The sequence below is a fragment of the Gobius niger genome (assembly GCF_951799975.1).
Source record: "Gobius niger genome assembly, chromosome: 8".
NCBI lineage: Eukaryota > Metazoa > Chordata > Actinopteri > Gobiiformes > Gobiidae > Gobius > Gobius niger.
The window spans coordinates 21,384,072-21,404,755 of record NC_136859.1 but is presented as its reverse complement, the minus strand read 5'-3'; the positions used below and the strand labels follow the sequence as shown (position 1 = coordinate 21,404,755).

The 20,684-nt window shown below is 41.3% G+C and overlaps 1 protein-coding gene across 2 annotated transcripts in view; it reads right to left on the bottom strand.

Moving 5' to 3' along the window:
- Nucleotides 1–4,934, bottom strand: part of LOC306966372 (nuclear factor of activated T-cells, cytoplasmic 1-like) — a 59,119-nt gene extending 54,185 nt beyond the window's left edge. For both annotated transcript variants that reach the window (XM_079561118.1, XM_079561119.1), the window contains exons 1-2: nt 4,406–4,934; nt 506–1,592 (exon numbers count right to left, since the gene is read on the bottom strand). In XM_079561118.1, coding sequence (XP_079417244.1) covers nt 506–1,592; nt 4,406–4,532 — 1,214 coding nt within the window. In that variant the 5' untranslated portion in view covers nt 4,533–4,934. The remainder of the gene's footprint in view (nt 1–505; nt 1,593–4,405) is intronic.
- Between the last annotated feature and the right edge of the window lie 15,750 nt (nt 4,935–20,684).

Below are 20,684 nucleotides of genomic sequence, written 5' to 3'. Positions count from 1 at the left end.
TTGGACTTTATCTAGCTGCTCAGAGCATGACATCACACTGGCTGCTCACAGAGCGATGGGCCTACGGGCTGATTAACCCACAGACGGCTTCCCCTTCAGCCAGGCCTGTCACCAATACTTCCTGCAGCGCACTATCTCCATCAAACACTTGATTTCCGCCAGGGAAGTGTTATTCAGTTGGTGAAAGAGTAATAAAAATCAAAGTAAAAATACAAAGACTTATTTTTTTTTAACTTGACATGAATGTGTGGAGCCAAGAAACTGTCGGAAATACCCCCAAAACATATTCTGTTTCTGTGAGTGAAAATATTAGATTTTTAAAATGTATTTATTTTTCTGTGTCCTTAGAAGAAAAACTTAAGAAATCTGTTTTCTGGAAAAAGTTAGTTAACCTTTTTTCCAGGAAGAGAAAATAGATTTTTTTTCAAATAAACACAATATAAAATCATGTCTGATTTGAAAGACATGTCATGTGATTGTATGTCTGTGAAGTGCCGGTACATACCTGAGGTAAGGCTTGGGTTTGGACCAGGAGTAGGGGTGCTGTGGCACATCCAGGAACCCCCCGCAGTAGCCCTCCTTCTTCAGACCCAGTCGAGAAGTGTACTCATCATGACACAGGTCTCCATCTGGACTCAGCTCTTCTCCACTGGGCTCTATCTTCAGGTTCATGGAGTGTTGGTGGTCCAGCATGGTCTTCCGTGTCTTGATTGGTATCCCCTCTCCCATGTCCACCACCCCATCCGTAGTCAGAGCATTTATGGCGGCAACGATCGCAGAGTTGGTGTACTGGTTTGTATTGGCGATCCAGCTCTCATCCGTGACACTGACCCTCGGGGACCCGTGTGGAGATGGAGTCGGCGACGGATTGGCAGAAGTCTGACGGTAGGTGTTACCATTTAAGCTGTACTTTCTTTTCCCCATCACGCTTCCGTTGCTCGTGGCTCCACCTGTGCTGGACGGAGAATTTGGCCTGGATCCACGGGTTTGCGTGGGCCAACTTTCTTCAGCCACGGCCCCAATCTGAGGGGAGGTGTTCGGGGAGTTGTGTGGGGAGGCTGCGGGACCAGTGGCAAGTGGGCAGGAGAGGAGCGAGTTTCGCGGGGAGACGCACGGCGATTGCCAGGGGGAATTTTGAGGGGAGTTATCATAGTTGTAGAAGCTTGACTCGTACGATGAGGCTTCAGAATTGCAGCTGCGTGAGGAGATGCTACTCGCTGGGCTGAGACAAGTGGGATCGCGGTAGCCCTCCGCACCATTAGGCAGCGTGAGTGTCACGATAGAATTGACGCCCCGTTTGATGATATGGTCCTCACTGTTGCTCTCCTCCACATCCTCTTCTGGGTAGTGGCTGTAGGCAGTGATCTCAATTCTGGGGCTTTCGAGTGCTGGAGCACCGGTGGGTCTTATGCCGTGGGGAAGGTAGTAAGCTGACCCGAGATTGTCGTTTTGGAGGCTGTAGCCCGTCTGATGGCATGAGGTGACTGAGATGACTGGACTGGTCTGCAAGGTGTGGTACTGGGTGGCAAGACAAGGGTTCCCCATTCCCAGTGGAAGGGACAGGCTGACGTTTGGAGTGTAGCTGTACACATCTGGGAAAAACAGAGAACAATTTAGCAACAGAAAAAGAAACACATCCCAATTCTACACAAGGATGAGGACTAGCACTGTACTAGTATGTTGCATGGGTAAAGTTCTCAGACCCTTTACATTATGGCTGTAATTAACTGTGGTTGCATTTCAGAGGAACAATGGCCCCTCACAGAAATCTACAACCAATATGTCTTTGAGGTCTCCACGGCCTCCCTGCTCTATAAACATCTGGAGAAGCTTAGCAATCATCTCCGAGCCTCCGAGTCCCAGTGTGTGGTTCTGTGTAGTCACAAGTTTACGCTGCCTCCCTGTGTTTGTTGGATGGGCTGTATGTACTTGGCACTCCCCGCTGTCATATGTACTCCACAGGAATTCCTCGAGCCCTGCTGATGGATGCTCTATTTGATTGATAGCATCACTCACTGGTGAATTAGGCTCTCCCTGGTGGAAACCTGACAGCACTCTCGCACCACTTCGAGCTTGTGATTAAGTCAAAGGGAGAGATATGGTATACAACGCACAGGCAAACAACAAAAACACGCACAGAAGCAATTAGAGACGTCTTTAATTGGGTGAAGATTGAAATTTCTCTGTTTATTTTGGCTAAATACTGCGTCAAATTTCCATTTATTCTTCAATGAGTGGTTAAAATTGTCAGACAGTAAAGGGCATTCCCTTCAAGCTATATTTGCCAACCACAACACACATAAAACCTGGCACTTGATGCAGAACTTTATATGTAGAACAGACAGACTAAAAATAGTCAGAGATGGTGTTTTCAGCAGCATTAAGTATACCAGTGTGAAATGGTCCAGGCCCTCTAGGTGGAGCACTGGTGGACCCCGAAAGGTTGTCAAGAGTGTAAATTTAAATTGAGTTTTTAATCAGCATTAAGCTTGCTGCTTTATGTATTTTTTATCTTAACTAAAACATTCCATATTGTGTTGAATAAATTCTTTACTTGTTGTGGGGGTGACAGCTAGTTATAGTATAAGGGGACCATGATGCTATGGATTTGGGGGAGAGCTAATTTAGCGAATGGTAGTTGCACATTCCTCAATAATTTGTGATACTTTGAAAAATATCTGGCCGACTCATTGTCTGGTCTTCTTAAATGCTTTCAAGAAATAATGGTTTTATAACTTTAGAAACCCTGATGCATAATGTTCACTATATTACAGTGGTTATCTGCAATAGAAAAATGTGTGATTTGGAATAAATTGAATTAAAACGGCTCAATTATGCTGTATAAAAAGCATGGCTAGTGCTTCAAACAGTGTTGTAAGCAGAGTTGATATGAAAATTGTGAGCAGTGCTCAGATTATAGCAGCATACTCATTACGTCCTCCATAATTTCTCTCCATTATGCTATCAAGATCAAAACAGTTGTGACCAAACCAGCGAGACAAAAGAATAGAGAGGTTTATCTGCAGAGTTTGTGGTCTGCGCGGCCTCAGACTGACAGGACCTCAGGGAGAGAAGTCATGGGCCGTGGAGCAGCAAACCCTGAGGCCAGTTATCGCATATGGAAGGAGTGATCCTCAAACTTTTTCAGTCATCAGCAATGCTTCAAAGGATATAAAGGCTTTAATAAAATGGCAAATACTGACACACAATCAAAAAAAGTGCTTATATTAGGACAGCAGATTAGGACCAAACCGGGAACTGGAGTAACTACTTATATACCAGGACTAAAATATCAGAAATAATCCACTGACAAAAACAGTCCAGAAATGAATCAATTCTAAACCAGGACTAGACCACAACTAAACCAACAAGAGACGCTTTCAAATATGCAGTGCTCAGAACCCGTATCATTTTTTCTAAAAACAGGCTCTAAATTGAGATTTTAAATCAAGATTCAAGACCTAAACACAACTAAACAAACAAACAAGAGAAATAATAAGCAGTACGCGCCACTATTTGGAAACCTTTGTCAATGTAAGTAAGTGGGGTTGTGTATCTGTATTTATTTACGTGCCCCTATAACCCTATAGGCACATCAGTGGCTGGATGCAGAGCATTCCTTAATACACTGACAAAGCGTAGAGGCACACACTTCTGTTACCAATTACAAAACTTAAGTCTGCGCGTCTGAAATGAATCATAATAGTAGAGCCAGCAGCCGTCCCACTGAAACCTCAAAAGGCAAAAATAAATCCACCAAAATACAGTGCCATCATCAACAGTAGGAGAAGTAAATCAAAGCAAGGCAAGGCAAGACAGGGGGATGCCAAAATCTGATTGTCCGTAATAGAATTTACTGTTGTTGAAGGCACAAACAAGATGCAGCCGAACTTATGAAATACAAATCAAATACCGTCCAAACATTATCAGGCAAGACACCAAACCAAAATATTCATCCATTTCCACATTTAAACTATTATGAAAAGCAGCCGTGCGCACACCCACGTGGAGGTGAGGGCAGGTGGCAGTAAAGTTTGACTAAACAACACTGTGCTCTGTGGTGAATGGCGAGGCACCTGCGGGGTCAGCGGCGGGACTTCTGACAGAGAGGACACAACATGCACGTGTGTGTCAATCAGAAATAGGCAAATGAGTTCGCTGATGTAGTACTCACTGAAGCCTACTGTGCAATCTTAAATCAAATCAAGTGATTGCTTTAATACTGCTTATATAAAAACTCACGCTTTTTTTTTTTCTGGAGCCTGAAAAGTGAAAGTTCACAACCAAGTCAAGGTGCTGTTGCTTCATCGATCTATCATCTATGCAGCATTACGCATTGTTATTAATTACGCATTAGGTCATGCAAAGGGGAAAGATCTGAGGAGACTCTCCGTGGAGCTCTTACCTTCTTCTGCTGACTTCATCTCGCTGCTGACAGAGGGGAGAAAGTCCAGTCCCCGCTCTGAGCCGGCTGCTGCTGCTGATCCAAAGCTGAGCGATGAATGAACGCTGAGGCAAAACGCTTCCTGCATTCAACAAGCGGCGCCAAAACTTTCTATTTGTAAAACGGTACGGGCAACAAACAAAAAAAAAAAGAAAAAAAAAAAGAAGAGCAACAAAAGTTTACTTCATACACCAGTCAGAAAAGTAAAAGGCATAATTTAGTGTGTCCTAAATCTGAACAGTGCTTCGAAGTGACTGCGCGCTGTGAAGGGAGAGCAGATGATGCTTTCTGCAGAGCGGCACCGATAACCACCGAGGAAGCGAGTTGGAGGTGAGTGTGAATCTTACGAGAGGGCTTTCAAGCGTCTCCCTCAGGTCGATGACGCCGTGCTGTTTGTCATAGGGGCCGGCTCCGGTGCTTTTAAAGGTGGAAAACACCCTCCACGATGCTCCGCGCAGCGCCCGCCCATCCGGGGATGACGCGCACGGGCTTGTGCAAACCTCCCGGACCAGCTGGATCCCTCTTCTTCTTCTACCGTGGGATCCCGTCCGAGGAGACAGGAGGACAGCCGCGTGCGCGTGCGTGGTATGTCAAATATCACACGTTAGAATCAACGCCACAACGTGATTCCTGTTCTCAATTTATTTACCAGTGGCCTTCCCTTTTCTTTTTCCTCTCATCTTTCTATTTAAGTAATATGAAAAAAAATGGCTTTAGATGGATATTTTCAAGATAATTAAGCCCAAAGGGGTTCATTATGCTCTTGATGCAGCCACCATTGAGACAGTTACTAGAACTGTTGTCTACCTTCAGTCTACAGATCATGACTTAGTTCTGAGAAGAGAGAGTTCATCTGAGAGGAAGATCAACACATAATGTGATATGATGATATGTATGCATGTTTTGACAGAGGCCATTTGGTTTTGATGTGAATCTTCTAAAGGTTTGAGAAAAGATGCAGAGGATGGGTCAGATGAAAGCAGGTGATTGACTGTGCAGCACATGACCATAAAGGAATAGCTGAAAGTAAAAGAAGCCTAACCGTTTGCAGTTGTTTTATTGTAATTTGATGTTTGCATATGCCCTCAGTCGTCCTGGAATTATCCAATGTTGTAGAGATTTAAAATATTGTCGACTGGACTGGCTTAATTGAGCTGAGGATGTTTTTCTTCTGTATTCAGAGAATCATCTCATTACTAGAAGTGCTCACAAATCAAGTTATGTTTTGTTTTTCTTTTGAATCATCATATTTCAACATCACATTTGATTCACGTGCATGGACTTGTTGATCATCAGGCTAGTCCTTTTTTTTTTTTTTTTTTATCTTAATTTGAATTGGGACACTGCACATTTATCAACATGTGTTTTTTCAACATGTACATGTGCCGGAGTTAGCCATATAGGCTAATTTGCAACAGGCACAAACAAACAGCAAAAACACCATCACAGAGACATAAAAAGTAAACAGTGAATGATGAATAACAACATATGGTTAAATAGGTAAAAATAGGTAAATTAGCTCAGATAAAAAGATCAGAAAGGGTCAATACACAAAACACCGCAATCTTCCACACAGCAAGACGTGTATCATTGGTTGGTGACTTTAGACCATGTTGTGTTCACATGTCTAATTGTCCAAAAGCCACGTCTTCACAGAATTTCTAAAAGTGTGGAATGAGATCAGGTTCCTCAATTCTGTTAGGACCAAGTTCCAGGAGTGAGCTGCACGTACTGAGAAGGCAGATTGTCCAAATGGAGTCTTTCTAAATGGGATTTAACAGTCTCCTCTGCTTGATGAGCGTGCGTTTGAATTTAGATTTAGCTGTATAAACTCCTGTAATGGGGGCGGGGCAAGTCCATTTAGGGTTTTATAGACCATAATTACATCTGAATATGTTTTCACTTTAAAAAAATATGTTTGGTAAAGACTTTACAATAGTGATATGAATTGTTCTTTTTGTCTAATGTTTTCACTGTCTGCTTATAAAGTCTTTCTATGGGCAACAATGCGGTCTTGTTGGCCTGAGACCAACTCGTCAAACAGTAATTAATATGCGAGAGAATTGTGGCATTTAGGTACAGTTTTGAAGCGTCAATCGTTAAAGGAGCTATCCTTCATTTGTTAATTTTCTAAAATTTAATTTAAAATTAATTTAAAACATGTTTTCTAAATGATAATTGGGAATCCGTGGTGACACCTAAATACTTGTATTCTTGCACCACTTGTATTGGGTCGTTCTCTTTGGTTCCCGACTTGGAAAAGAACATACACATAGTTTTGCTAGCATTTAGGTGTAATTTAGAATTTTTTAACCAATCACAGACTGACACCATTGCAGATGTCAGCTTCTCTGCTGCCAGTTGTTTCGTTTTTGCATGAATATAAATGGTGGTGTCGTCAGCATATAACTGACATGATGCTTCAGATCACACATCAGGTAAATCATGGATAAATAAACGAAATAGTAAAGGGCCAAGGGTTGAGCCCTGCGGCACGCCTACATGATTATACATTACCGGTTTCATTGCTAACCCTGACACACTGTTTTCTGTCTTTTAAGTAAGTTCTATGTATAGACTTAGGGTTACAGTGAATGCAGTGTCCACCTGGTGCCCATGGTCAGCTCCCTGACCATTTGAGAAGCCTCTGTTTCACAGCTCTCCCTCAGGACCAGGGTCTACAGCACCAAGAGTTTCAAGTATCAGGACACTGATGGCCCTATAATGACTCAGGTCGTTAGGACCAGCTCCTGTGTTATTACAGAACCATTAACATCCGACTAGATGAATACAATCACATCACTTTTTTTTCTTCAAATGAAATACATGTTGTTTGATTTATAAAACTTTGCATTTACTTTGAGCAACACTGCTACACAACATATTCACACATTATGTGACACTATAAATGTTTTTATTTTATCATGTCTTAATTTAATTCCATTTTATTCTTGTTTGGTTCATGTGTAGGTTATTTGTTACCTGGCAAAAGCCAGATTGATATTACATATGATATTACATCTGGGACTGCGCCAGCTTGATTTGTTCGGGGAGAGGTCACATGTTTGGACCAGCAATTTTGGTTCTGTTTCGAGCAGTTAAGGCAGGAGAGGTTCAAGATGGATTCTCTTGTGTTTGTAAACTCACAAATACTGTGAATTATTCATGTTGATGTTCATGTTCATGAGTTATTCATGTTTGATTATTACATCACCAAATGGCTGACAATGTTTAGATATTGTTATTGTGACATTAAAATCTTTTTTGCCTTATTTTAATGTGCCAATAACATGACTAATTATTATTTGGATTTCTTCTTCCTTAATCATAATGATTTAAAAGCTACAACACTCTCCACTCAGCTCTTTGTGACACTAAGTAAGACACACATTAGTCAAAGTAGTGTCCTGTTCCTATATAAAAGGGACCTTTTATTGTACAATGTGCAGTAATTAAGTAATTTGTTTCTTTCATTTGAGCCCCGATTTGGTCAATTTGCACAGACACAGCCAGTTTGCATTGATTAATGAGAGACAGTTGTATAAAACATACAATGAATGGACGTATTTTGGGCAAATGAAACTCAACCTCAATTATACACAGTGGTACCACATCTGTCCATGGAAAGAGTAATGACAAGCAAATCTTGTGTTTAACAAGTAGGAATATCTGAGCACTGCTAACTGATGCAATTAATAATGGGTTAGACAAGCTACAACATACAGTAATTCTTTTTGAAACTGTGCCACAGACTGAGCAAAAAAAGAAAAAATCAAGTCCCTGAAGGCTTGGATGTAGCTGGCAGGACTTAGGACGATCACACATAATCAAAAGCAGAAGGCAGTGGGGTATACGCCGCCCGTGCACATACAGAGTCATAGTATAACATTGTGTTTTCTTTGCCTACAGTAGCTCCTTGGCGTCAGCTGCGGTCTTCTTGGCACATGTGGGGCCCGAGATGAGAGAGCAGGCATCACGTACTTGAGCAGAAGAATTATGATACAAAGAAGCGGTATAGGAAAAAAATACCAGCACATGTCTGATTGGCAGCGTCAGCAGTGGGCTCAGTGTGTCTGTGGTTAAGGTTAGCTTCTGTGGCAGACTGCAGACTTATCTTGATGAATCTTGTGCTTGTGAGGACAGTGCCATTAGACGTAACATCTGTCAACAACTGTCCGTCCACAAGAGATCTCCAGTGACGGAGCGCACATGACAGTTCATCAACCAGCAATGAAAGGAGACAGATTTAAAATAGCTTATTTGTTTTTTTGTTTTTGTCAGAACTTAGGTTAGAGTGGTTTAGCTAGTCTCAAATATCACTGAGGAGGGCTGGAGGCTTGTGTGTTCTAGCCAGTGTTCTGATCCATAAACCCATTCCAGTTGACGATACGTATTTGAAAGTCTTTACTAAGATGCACTTGTTACTAACATCTCCCAAATAACATATCGCAAAAGTAATGAGTCCTTAGTGTAGTGGTAGTTGTGGATGTTGTTAATCAGTAGCCTGATATGCAAGACTGTTCTGCTCTGTTTATTCTAAACTGTGTTTCTTTTCTTTTTAATGCATTTCAAATATAAAAAGAGAGCAGTGTGTATGGCTGACCAGGCTATTGAATCAGCAGCAGAAGAAGTAACAGTAGTAGAATAAAGTTTAGTCCTTTTCAATATTGTAAATGAAGTACATTAATCTAATTGTATTCTACAATTCCAGTGAGTTAAAGTGGATACTATGGCAGCGTTTGAACCGTAATATTTGCAGTGTGCAGTTTTTGTCAAAATACTTTTACTTGAGTACCACAGACTGTGGGTTGAGCTTGAGGATTCTGGTTGTTGTGCATATTCAGGAAACTAGTGGCTTTATTCTGTTGAGGGAAAACAACAATGATTTAGCGATGCCCATGGTGCATTATACCTGTACAATAGTGGATCTCATGTGTTTTGTTTCCTTATCATGCCAGTATCCTTTGACAGCACTCTTCTGCTTTCTTAATGATGTTCCGACAAACCCCAGTGGGGCTGTAGTTTTTAAATGGGTGGTACGCCCAGTCTGAAGGAAAGTGCCTCCACATTTCTGGAAATGTAAAATCATAATTTATTGCCACTACATCTGGCCTTGTGACTGTGCATGTACGCTGCAGCCACAACATGTCTGTAGAGCACATTAGTCTTGTGTGCGTGATTTATGAGTAGCTTGCTCCCGCTCGCGTGTTTTGCACCAAATGATCATTGCTCATGGTTTGTAAACAGACACATTCGGCTTTATCATTTAAATGAATTGAGTCGCTTTGTTTTGCTCATTTGTACTTGTGCAATTCTTCCACAAACGTTATGCATTGTGTGATTTACATCAGGCAAGACATCATTGTCTTGCAACACTCCTTTTCAGCCGGCAAGGAAATCAGTTTAGCACATGCATCAGTATCGATCAATCAGAAGCTGTGGTGAAAATATATGAAAAAAATGAAGATTAAACCAGATGAATACCTTAACTCACAGTGAGATGTCTGGCCTTGAGCACAAGTCAGGGAAGGCATTTATTGTGTCCCTGTGCAAGACACTTTCATTTATCTGTATGTGAGTGTATGAAGTCAATGCTGTACAGTATATGCAAAGGGCTGCCACATCTCTGTTTGTCGAGGCCAGGGCATCAGCTCAGCAAATGATTGAGGACTGAATGGATATAACGCATAAAACGCTTTTACATGGCATTAAATAATACGGGGACTCAAGTTTCTCAGTTAAAGTTGTTCCGTGTGATATTTCCGATAATCACTGGAGTTTTTATTATTGAAAAATACCTGCCAAAAACATGCATGTTTGTTTGTGTATCACAGTTTCATTGCTCTTGTGAAAGCGATATAGTGTAATATTTAAGAAGTAAAGTACAAACGTGGTGAATAAGAATGAAAAACATCACTAGCCTTTTTGTAAAGTACTACAAGGCTCCTACTATTCTCCACTGTTTATGTCACCTATTTGATTTAAAGCTCTGATTTAAAGCTGTGAAAACGTCACTTTTTCTTTTGTGGTATTGGGCATCATTACGACACATTGCTACCAAGCTACCAAGTATGGAAACCCCAGTTGACTCCCCCCATAATACAATAAATAACTTGAGTGGCTTTTAGCAGTATGGGAAATGTGGTTATTGCCACTTTCTATAATGTTTACTACCAGTGGTTTGGCGGGGGACTGGCTCTACATCACGGTATATGCCCCAAAAGCTGGTTCTTAGAAAAGGATTCACATGTAAATCCTACGCCAGAAGTTGACAGGTATAAATAATCACATCTGAGTTTTCCAATGCGGTGGGATTATTGCTGTCAGATTTGTTTGTCTAGACGACAGGAATGAGAAAGTAAAGCCGCTTGAGGGCAATTGTATGGGACAGTAACAAAACAGTAATCCGTAGAGGGTTACTACTAAATGCTTGCATTTAAAATTCTCTGTGAAATATCATTCAAACCGTCTTCTTTGCAACATGTTCTTTGCATGTTCAAGTGCAGAATATCCGGAAACATGTGCACAGAGTCGTCTTTACTCCACGCTCTATCATTATCTATATTCTCACTTTTTCACACCACCATAACCTGCAGCCTTTATTAGCTGTAAACAAGAATTTGGGTGAGCTGTTGATACAAGTTCATTACATACCACACAGAGATTTTTAACCCTTAGAGCAGACGTTATGGCCAGTCATCAGAAGTCTGCGGTTACAGAAGACAAGTTATGAATGGCTAACCACACAATCCGTACGCAAACTTCCCAACTTCTGCTTTTAACAGTGAGGATGACACATGAAGGTGCACAGTTTACAATGGAGAAGTGCTCGCAGCTATCTTAGGCATGTCTGGACATCGCATATGTTTAGCACCCCAGATTCCTCTTATAAGAAGGAAGTCAATCTGGATCGCAAGAAGATCACCATCACGTGGCTGTGTATTGTGGACTTATGGAAGGTGTAGGAACGCTGTTGTTCATTTGTCCTGTTCATGCATGAGCCTGTTTTATTCATCTCTTACCTTAACCCTTTGTAGGGCACTCATTGAAATACTTTGAAATAAATAATTTCAACTTAAGAGTGTTATTGGGGGACATTAACACAAGTGTATTCCTGTTTTAAATTTGTCCTAAAATGTTCATTATTTATATATAAAAACATACTAAAAGGACTTCAAGTATTCAAGAGACGTGTTTAGAGGCAAGAGATTTTGTAATGTGCCTAAAAATGTTGTTAAAAATAAACTTTGGCAACATGCAAACACAGTCCTACGGTTTATTGGTTCTTTTGTCAAGAAAATGCTGTAAGTATGAATAATAGGTGTAACTGGCATGTCTAAATATGGACAAAATTAATTAACTTAAGGTTTAAGTGAACAGGGTGTACTAATTTCACTACGTCCTCCAAACACCAACACATATATCATCATTTAGCACAATTATTCACCAATAAAATGTAACTCACACATTGTATTGGTGAATAATTGTGTCATCAACTTACCATGGTTAGTTTTCAAGTTATGTAAAGAAAAGTACCATGAATTTAGCCAAATTTGGGTCGAAGTTTAGAGCGCGACCGGTCTCTGCTGATTGGTCAAATGCCACAGTGGGTTCTGTGATGTCGGGTGATCTCTTCTGATTGGCTGAGTGAGGACTACACGCTTCTTTATTTTACTGATGTGCAGCAGGGAGGCCGTATGTAAAGTGTGCGGAAATTACCAAAAAATTGTCACTTGCCCTATAAAGGGTTATGCACACTTCACCAGACAGATTTTGGCAGATAAAAGTATTGATTTGTTTTTGTTTTTTTGCATAACAATGTATTGGTGTTATAAGGAGTCATCTATTTTTATATATTGATTTAAAACGACAGTGCATTTTAAACAACAGTAAAACTCTATAATCTGTAGTCCTTTGCCAGATGTGCAGAAGGCAAACTTGAAAAAGTACAACTGTACTGAAAATACACACATTTTGTATTGCATCTGTGCAACACCACAACACTTTTCATGAAGAGTGAGGTGTGTTTTTTTTTTACTTACTTATTATTCTTTTGGGTGTCAATGCTGTCTTCATCTTCTTTTCTGTAACTTTTGTTTTTTCATTAATGCTCTCAAACAAGTAAAATAAATAAAAAGGCAGAACACTAAGTTTGTACAAATAAATAGATGTCAGGTATTCTGATATTTTTACACAGTGTGTTGAGTATTTGGGGAAAATGCAAACTTTGTGCAGGTGGGATACATAAACAAGTAGAATATTGCTTTACTGAGTATATGTCAGCTCCTTGGTTGAGTGAATGTATGCTCACGCTTGGTTATTCAGCCAATTCCCCATTGCCATTCTGTTTGGTCGACTGCCGCTTTTGCTGACTCTGTGCATTGAGATAAATCTCCACCAGGGGCACTGTATCATACCCACATGTGCAGTCAATTCACAATCTGTGGCCAATAAGGCTTGCTATAGGTCAAAGGAATGTAACCTATGAGACAATTTTCCTCCATTAAAACCGGCCCAGATAATTAGTCAAGGCAACACACGTGAGGGAAGCCATATTGTCAAACAAAACACCGTAAGCTCTTTCTCATCTGCATGCGTATCCGTGACGTTCTGTGACAATCCCAGCGATGGTTATGGGGTGATGGCAGTAGATGGTTTCATTTTCCTAAGCCCATGACTGTCACTCTGAGGTCTGTTTCTGTGATTTAAACGCAGGGAAAAGTGCCAAGGTCATTTTACTGCTGGGCTCTTCTCTCTGGCTGCTTCGCATTAAAATATAATTACGCAGTTCAGCCAGACTCCCAGTTATGATAAAAGGACGATCACAAGAAAATCACCTTTTGATTCTTACTGGTTAAAAAACTGTTATTGCCTTTTAGAAAATGAATAGTTAAGTAAGCGGTTGGTCTAGTGTTATGTCAAGCCTCGCAGACATCAGACCATGCACACAACTAGTTTTCAGAATAGTGCAGATAGACGGCAGAGTAGTTTGTGCTCAGGAGTACTTACAGGAAGCTTGAGGGTTCAGTCTGGCCTGCAAGCATGACGTATTCCATATCTCTTCCCTGTGATACCTCATACTTTGCTCCAGGTACTGGCTCCTGCCCAAATTAATGACTCTGTTTCCTCAGTGAAAAGGAATGATTGCAAATTTATATCTCTAATGTTGCCTAACATCTCATGTCAAGTGTATGTTGGTTATAGCCTTTGCGGAACATTGTAGTGGTTGTGCATCTGCAAAATGTCCTGCATAGTAATAGCCTTTGGTACGGAGAAAAGGAAAACTTTCTAATGCAGCATTTAAAACAACAACAACAGAATGTAAGATATAAACTGCTTTTGGATGGTATTCAAAGTGTGCATGTGTTGTGTCACGTTTCAGAGCGAGCTTGTGTCAACATTATCATGGGGCTGCAGAGAAGTAAGGCATTCGTATACTGCATGTCAGAACAGGAGTCCAGCAGTGAGCTCATTGCATCTTTACTAATGTAGACAAGCTAAAACTAGTGCACTTGTTTGTTTGTTTATATAAGGTTGAGGTACACTCTACTGTTCACTGCACGGAAATTTGTTCTCTTGCATTTACCTGTCCTCCAATGCCTATGGAGCAACTTGTCAGGAAGTGTGGATGACCACAGTAGCACGGTCAAGAGTGAGGATATAGAGCCTATTGTACATGTGCTGGGCATTGGACATCCACCCAGACACAGGGAGAACATGCAGATGAAAATAAGCCCACCTGGTCTGTGATGTGAGCCATGAGCACTAACCACATCACCACCTATAGGCCTTGTAGGATAGCACAGGAGCACAACAGAGCAGATGAAGGCTGATTGAAGACTCTTAAAGGAATAGGCCACCGTTTTTACATACTAAAATATGTTCTTACCTCACTTTAGACGTGTTAATATATCCCCGTCTGGTCTTTGTCCGTGCGCTCTGTCACGCAAACGGAGCACATACGCAGCCTCTCCCACATGTCACATAGCTCCGAAAAAGCTCACGATAGAAGCTACCAAGCTCTTCCACGTGTTCCCTATTTAAATAAAGTTACGTGAAGTGTTTTCATGCGAAGTATATTTACACAGAAATGTAACATGTCGATTTTATAAGCAAATAAAAAGGGGGACTATATTGTGAGGCGTAATGATACGAGGAGTAAAACGTCCGCGCAGTAACTCCTAAAGGTTATTGACGGAAGTGAGCGGGGGAAGTCTTTAGGAGTTACTACGCGGACGCTGTGCTCCTCGTATCATTACGCCTCACAATATAGTCCCCCTTTTTATTTGCTTATAAAATCGACATGCTACATTTCTGTGTAAATATACTTCGCATGAAAACACTTCACGTAACTTTATTTAAATAGGGAACACGTGGAAGAGCTTGGTAGCTTCTATCGTGAGCTTTTTCGGAGCTATGTGACATGTGGGAGAGGCTGCGTATGTGCTCCGTTTGCCTGGCAGAGCGCACGGACAAAGACCAGACGGGGATATATTAACACGTCTAAAGTGAGGTAAGAACATATTTTAGTATGTAAAAACGGTGGCCTATTCCTTTAAGGCAGTGCACACTGATGAACACACATGATGAGACTCATGCATGTAAACACACCACATTAGCATTGGGCTACTTTCCATCTGTTGGCCCGTACTCTCACTCACAAACACACGCTCATGCATTCTGGTTACATAAGGGGCCTTACTGTATATGTTTATGAATCATCTGTAAGCTGTAAGAGATTTTATTTTATCACTGTATATGGCCAATGAAAATATACTGGCCAGGATCCCCAACCTTATAAAATACACTTCATACAATGTTTCTGAATCTGAATTTTGCCCCTGGGCACCAAAACAACTAAAACCGGCTTTTAAAATGTGAAATTTGCACTGCATTGTACAGCATTTATTATTTTGTCATGAGTAAAAAACATTTTGCCACCTCGGCACCCAACACCATCTTGTATGTATTTTCTTTGCTCTTCCTGTCTGCGCTCAAGGCCAGCCTCTGCCCCAGGACCCTCTGATGGGATCCCCCTTCTGTTTCCTGCTGTTTGTGTCCGTCACCTGGCAACCGTGGCAGCTGTCCATTTGGGACGGATTTTTCTCTTTTTACTAGTCAGACTGGTGTCTTAAAGGTGACAGGGTCAATACACTGTTGGCATTTTGATATATGGACAGAGGTTATGCGTTAATTTGGGCCTGAGCTGATAATAGTTTTTTTCCATTGAAGCGGCACAGTTAGAATGTTGTGATTCAGCGTTTTATTAGTCAGCATTCTCTTTGTTTCATCCCCATCTGGCTGAGATATGAGCTGGAAGCCGTGTCTGATGTCCCAAAATGGGATTGAATAGAGTCTTTGGTCGGATTAAATTTCTTCAATCATGTTAGTGTCGAAATACCTTAATACACCAAGTGCAGATGTAGTTGTAGTGCCTTTGGAGCGCATCCTGCCGCCACTACCTTTAACTTAGGTGCTCTTTTTGACACAGTCCGCTCCGTTTTGCCTTGCTTGGTACCGACATAACCACTTCTTACAGGAAAAAGTTCTTTCATTTGGTCAGTTTCATAAAAGTGACGTGCTATGTAGTGAATTGCAACACTTGAATTCGACTAATGTGTTTCACATGTCTATTGTTCTCTGTAGTGAGAGAGCGCGGCCTTAACCATGCGCACGAGTCACCGTTTGACCTTCACACTGACCGTCAGAAAGAAGGTGGTCGAAATGTTTGGTTTATCACACACTTTTCTGCTTCTTTAGCTTTTTCTTTTACAAGAATTCACATCAACCGCGACATTTAAAAGCATGTGTTATCCATGTATGACACAGGCCCTAAATCCAAATTAGAACATATGTCGGGATCACATTCCCAGCAGTGACTCACGGGTGGCTGAATTTGAACAAACAAACATACACGTGATCTAAGAAAAGAGCGTTTCCCTTTGCTCTTTGTGCTATTAAAGATGAAACTAGACATAATAAAGTTTGGTGGAGAGAAGCGCACTGCCCGGCTGTGGATTCGTCTGACTCATTCCCTTTGGCCTTAGCGCCTTAAGCGTCTCCCCAGTCGGTGGAAATCTAAATCTGGTGGTTTGTTTTTCACTTGGATCCTCGCAGCGGCGTTCCCGACCTCAGACACTGATCCCAATCACGAGGAATACCCTGATGCTGCAGTTTGAACCCCTATAGCTGTAACCAAATAGTATAATTGTGTAATATGGAATCCCTATCCAGGAAACCCATACTACTCGAGCTGGAAAACTGGCTGCTGCCTCCGATGCTGATATCTTGCACGGTCAGGTATAAAAAAAAGTTCACTAAGTAATAGTATCAGTTTACACATTACACATTACAGACGGGTAGGATCTGGGCTTGATTTGAGATTTCCATTGTTATAGTTATATCCCACAATGCAATGCAGCAATTTCAGGTAAAACAATGGTCATACAGTATTTTCGAGCAAAATGAGTCAAATTATGTGATGATTCACTAAGTCCGGCAACTAAACATTTGTGGTGTCTGGAGATTTCAATGCTCAAAAACTGCAATTAATCAAAAAAAGAGAAATGTCCTGCACACGTGTCCATTGATAAAATGAACAGGATCCAGAGCTTGTGGAGTGAGTGTGTCTTGGATTATGTTGCTCTTGCAAAGGGCAACTACTTGTGTGTCCACTTAACTGGCATAGGGCGTTTTTGTTGACCTTGTAAGTGGCTGTATACTCTAGTGAAAGTTACATTGTATTCAAACGTGGCATGGGTATTATCCTGTGTGTACATTAATCCAAATTATATTAGTCATATCATTCACATCACAGTTGTTGTAGCCTAAGCTTCGATCAAAGAGTTTAAGCATTTTACCTTTCCTTGTGCATTAGATTGTAACGTACACCTACGCAATATTGAGGCTTTGATGGATAAATGCTTATTCCTACAACCATGTGCTTTGTATTATGTATTACCATTAATGATTCACAGTATACAGTGGCGAGAAAAAGTAAGTACACTGTCTTCCTAAAATGGTCACTAAATGTGGTCTGATCTTCATCAGAATCACAGGCCACGAAACTATTAAACTTTGGTTTGAGAAAACGCACTTGGATGCTCCACAGCACTGCTGGAGATATTTAGTGTGGACTGTTGAACCCAAAATTGAATAGTTTGGGAGGAACACACAACGTCATGTGTGGAGGACAAAATGGAACAGCACACCAACATCTTTACACTATGCTCACTGTGAAGTATGGTGCAGGGAAAATCATGGAGTGGGGCTGTTTTGTTGCCTCAGGGCCTGGACACCATGCTGTCATCAATAGAAAAATTAATTCACAAGTTTATCACGATATTTTGCAGGAAAACCTGAGATATTCACAACAGCATGTGAATAAGTAAGTGAACCCTTCTTTTGCAGCAATAACTGCTTTTCTGTCACTGCAGATTAGACGTTCACGAAGATCGGGATGAATCTTGGACCATTCCTCTTTACAAAACTGCTGCAGTTCAGCGAGATTCAGGTGGTGTACTTACTTATTCCACGCTGTCCTGTGAATGTTTACATGTTATGGCCAATAAAAAAATGATCAAATGTAAATGTTTGGGTGGTATTAGTTTAGGCACACATTCCTGTGAGAGATCAGACCACATTTAGTGACCAATATAGGCAGGAATGTGAGAAATTCCAGACGGTGAATTTACTTTTTTTCTCGCCACTGTTTACATCCATCCATCCGTCACATCACAGCCCTCAACAGAACCTCAGAAAATGTAGCTGGCTCTAGGTTCAAACCCAAAACCTGCATATGAGATATACGATATAGCATTTGTTGGAACCCCTTAGTGTATCCGATGTCCAGTGTGTATACGGGATCCCAGCTTATGACACATCTTCAACAGTAAAATGTAAGATTGAGCAAGACCACAAGCCTCTGTGATTTAAACCCTTTTAGGCTTGTCAGGGATGGTAGCAGGAGGTAGCATTACTCAGCAGCTCCCTTGCGTCCCAACCTTGCCACTGTCTACGCAACCGCGAACGCTTCTGGGAAACCGTCTTGGACCTACAAATGCTGCCAATTGTGCATACTTACGATATCGAAAATCCCTGAGCGCAAGTCGAGGAGTTTGCTGAAAAGTAATGATCCTCTCACCTCTTTTATTGTGGTTGGATGTGTAAATAGCCTACATCTGGACAATATAGTTTCACACATCATCACTTCGGGCAACCCCCCTCCCTGTCCTACGCCCACCTCCTTTAAGAAAATAAAGCCCAGGTCTTGTCAGAGGGAATCCCTGCTAGCCCAAGTGAGAATACACACTCCACTGTGGCCCCAAACGCCAATAATTTACATTCAACAGTCTGAAACCAGCCTGACCCAATGTCTAGGGTGACTCAATGGTTCGGCTTCCCGCACTTCCCGCACTGCTACGCCAGGACATTGGAGATCTGCACATGAACGAGACATTTCCCAAATTTTGAGCTTTTCTGGACTCCAGTCAGGTCTCTTCCGACGGAACACATTAGTAGTACGTCTGCGATGTGGTATCCTACTGGACATCCCTCTGGAGGAAAATCGTCCCTCAAAGTATTTATCATCATCATATCCAGACATGTGTGCAAGCATTAGGTACAATGTGGGTTTTCTAATCTGAAGGGTTCAGACGTTTACCAAATGCAAAAGCCAATACTGTATGTTATTAAGGCTTATGCTTTTGGTTACATGAGTAGCTTTGGAATAATAAGACACAGAGGTGCTTTGAACAAGGAGCTCTTTTTGGGTTGACACCAAGCTGACACTTTTGGTATATCAAGTCTCCTGATCATATCTTTAATAATAGACATGTTTATTAAAAAAGCCTATATAAAAAACGTTATGCTCCCAAAGAAAAAGTCAAATAAGAAAGTGCTCCTGTGTCTCAGCAGGAGGTGTGGGGTCAAACCTCCGGGTGGTCAACAATCAATCAATCTGAGGCAAGACTCAGCAATGTGATGACTCTCAATTGCTCATAGATAATGACTTGTTTGAGGAAAAATAGCTACCGTATATTAGTTTTGCCAGTAACAGGCACCCTACCCAGCCCTAGGCCCTTAGTTGCTCCTAACAAAAAATATTCAAAATTAAACTCGACCAGTTCCCATTGTGAGTTGAATAATATATACAAAAACAATGCATTGTATTTATTTTCAATTGCATTTTTTTATGTTTACTGAATAACCGTTCTTACTGGAATTTTTTTTTTGAGCTGAAATAAGCTATTTGCACACACACAAAAGCTCTAGAAATAGCAAAAATAATTCAATAAAAGGTGCTATTGCCAACAGTTGAATAACTGCATAACCCGGATCTTTCTCCTTTAGAGAGAGCGTCACTGTAGCTGCTTGTGTGTCAGTGCTTCCATCTGCTGGACATCTAGTGTATTGCGAATGAAGGTACACTGAATCATCACGTATAGGCCGACTCAAATGGACAAAGGAACAAGTTTCCTACTTTTGTTTCATTGGAAATTCTGCATGTGTAAAGAACATAGCAATGCATTCTTTTAATTTTAAGAAGAGACACTTCAGACAACCATCCCCATTCTGGGCCAGTTTGCTCCCTTCACATAGGCTAAACTTTCAGTTTGAAACAAATGCCAATTTTCCCTATTAGGTTTTGGATTTACTTACTTGTAGTCACTGTATATTATGGAAGAAAATAAATAAATAAAAATGTATATATATATATAAACAAAAAAAAACTCTTCCTCACCCTCCGCGGGCGCTCTCTTTTTCCTCCAAGCTCGGGTCCTCTGAAACGGGTCTGCGCAGTATCTTTGCAGTTCCTATATATACATATATATATATATATATATATATATATGCAGTTCCTATATATATATAAAAAAAAAAAACTCTTCCTCACCCTCCGCGGGCGGTCTCTCTTTTTCCTCCTGCTCGGGTCCTCTACCAGAGGCCTGGGAGCTTGAGGGTTCTGCGCAGTATCTTTGCTGTTCCTAGAACTGCACTTTTCTGGACCGAGATGTCTGATGTATTTCCTGGGATCTGCTGGAGCCACTCCTCCAGTTTGGGGGTCACTGCCCCGAGTGCCCCAACGACCACGGGCACCACTGATGCCTTCACCCTCCAGGTTTTCTCCAGCTCTTCTCTGAGCCCCTGGTATTTCTCTAGTTTCTCGTGTTCCTTTTTCCTGATGTTGAAGTCGCTTGGTATTGCTATGTCGACCACAATGGCTTTCCTCTGCTCTTTG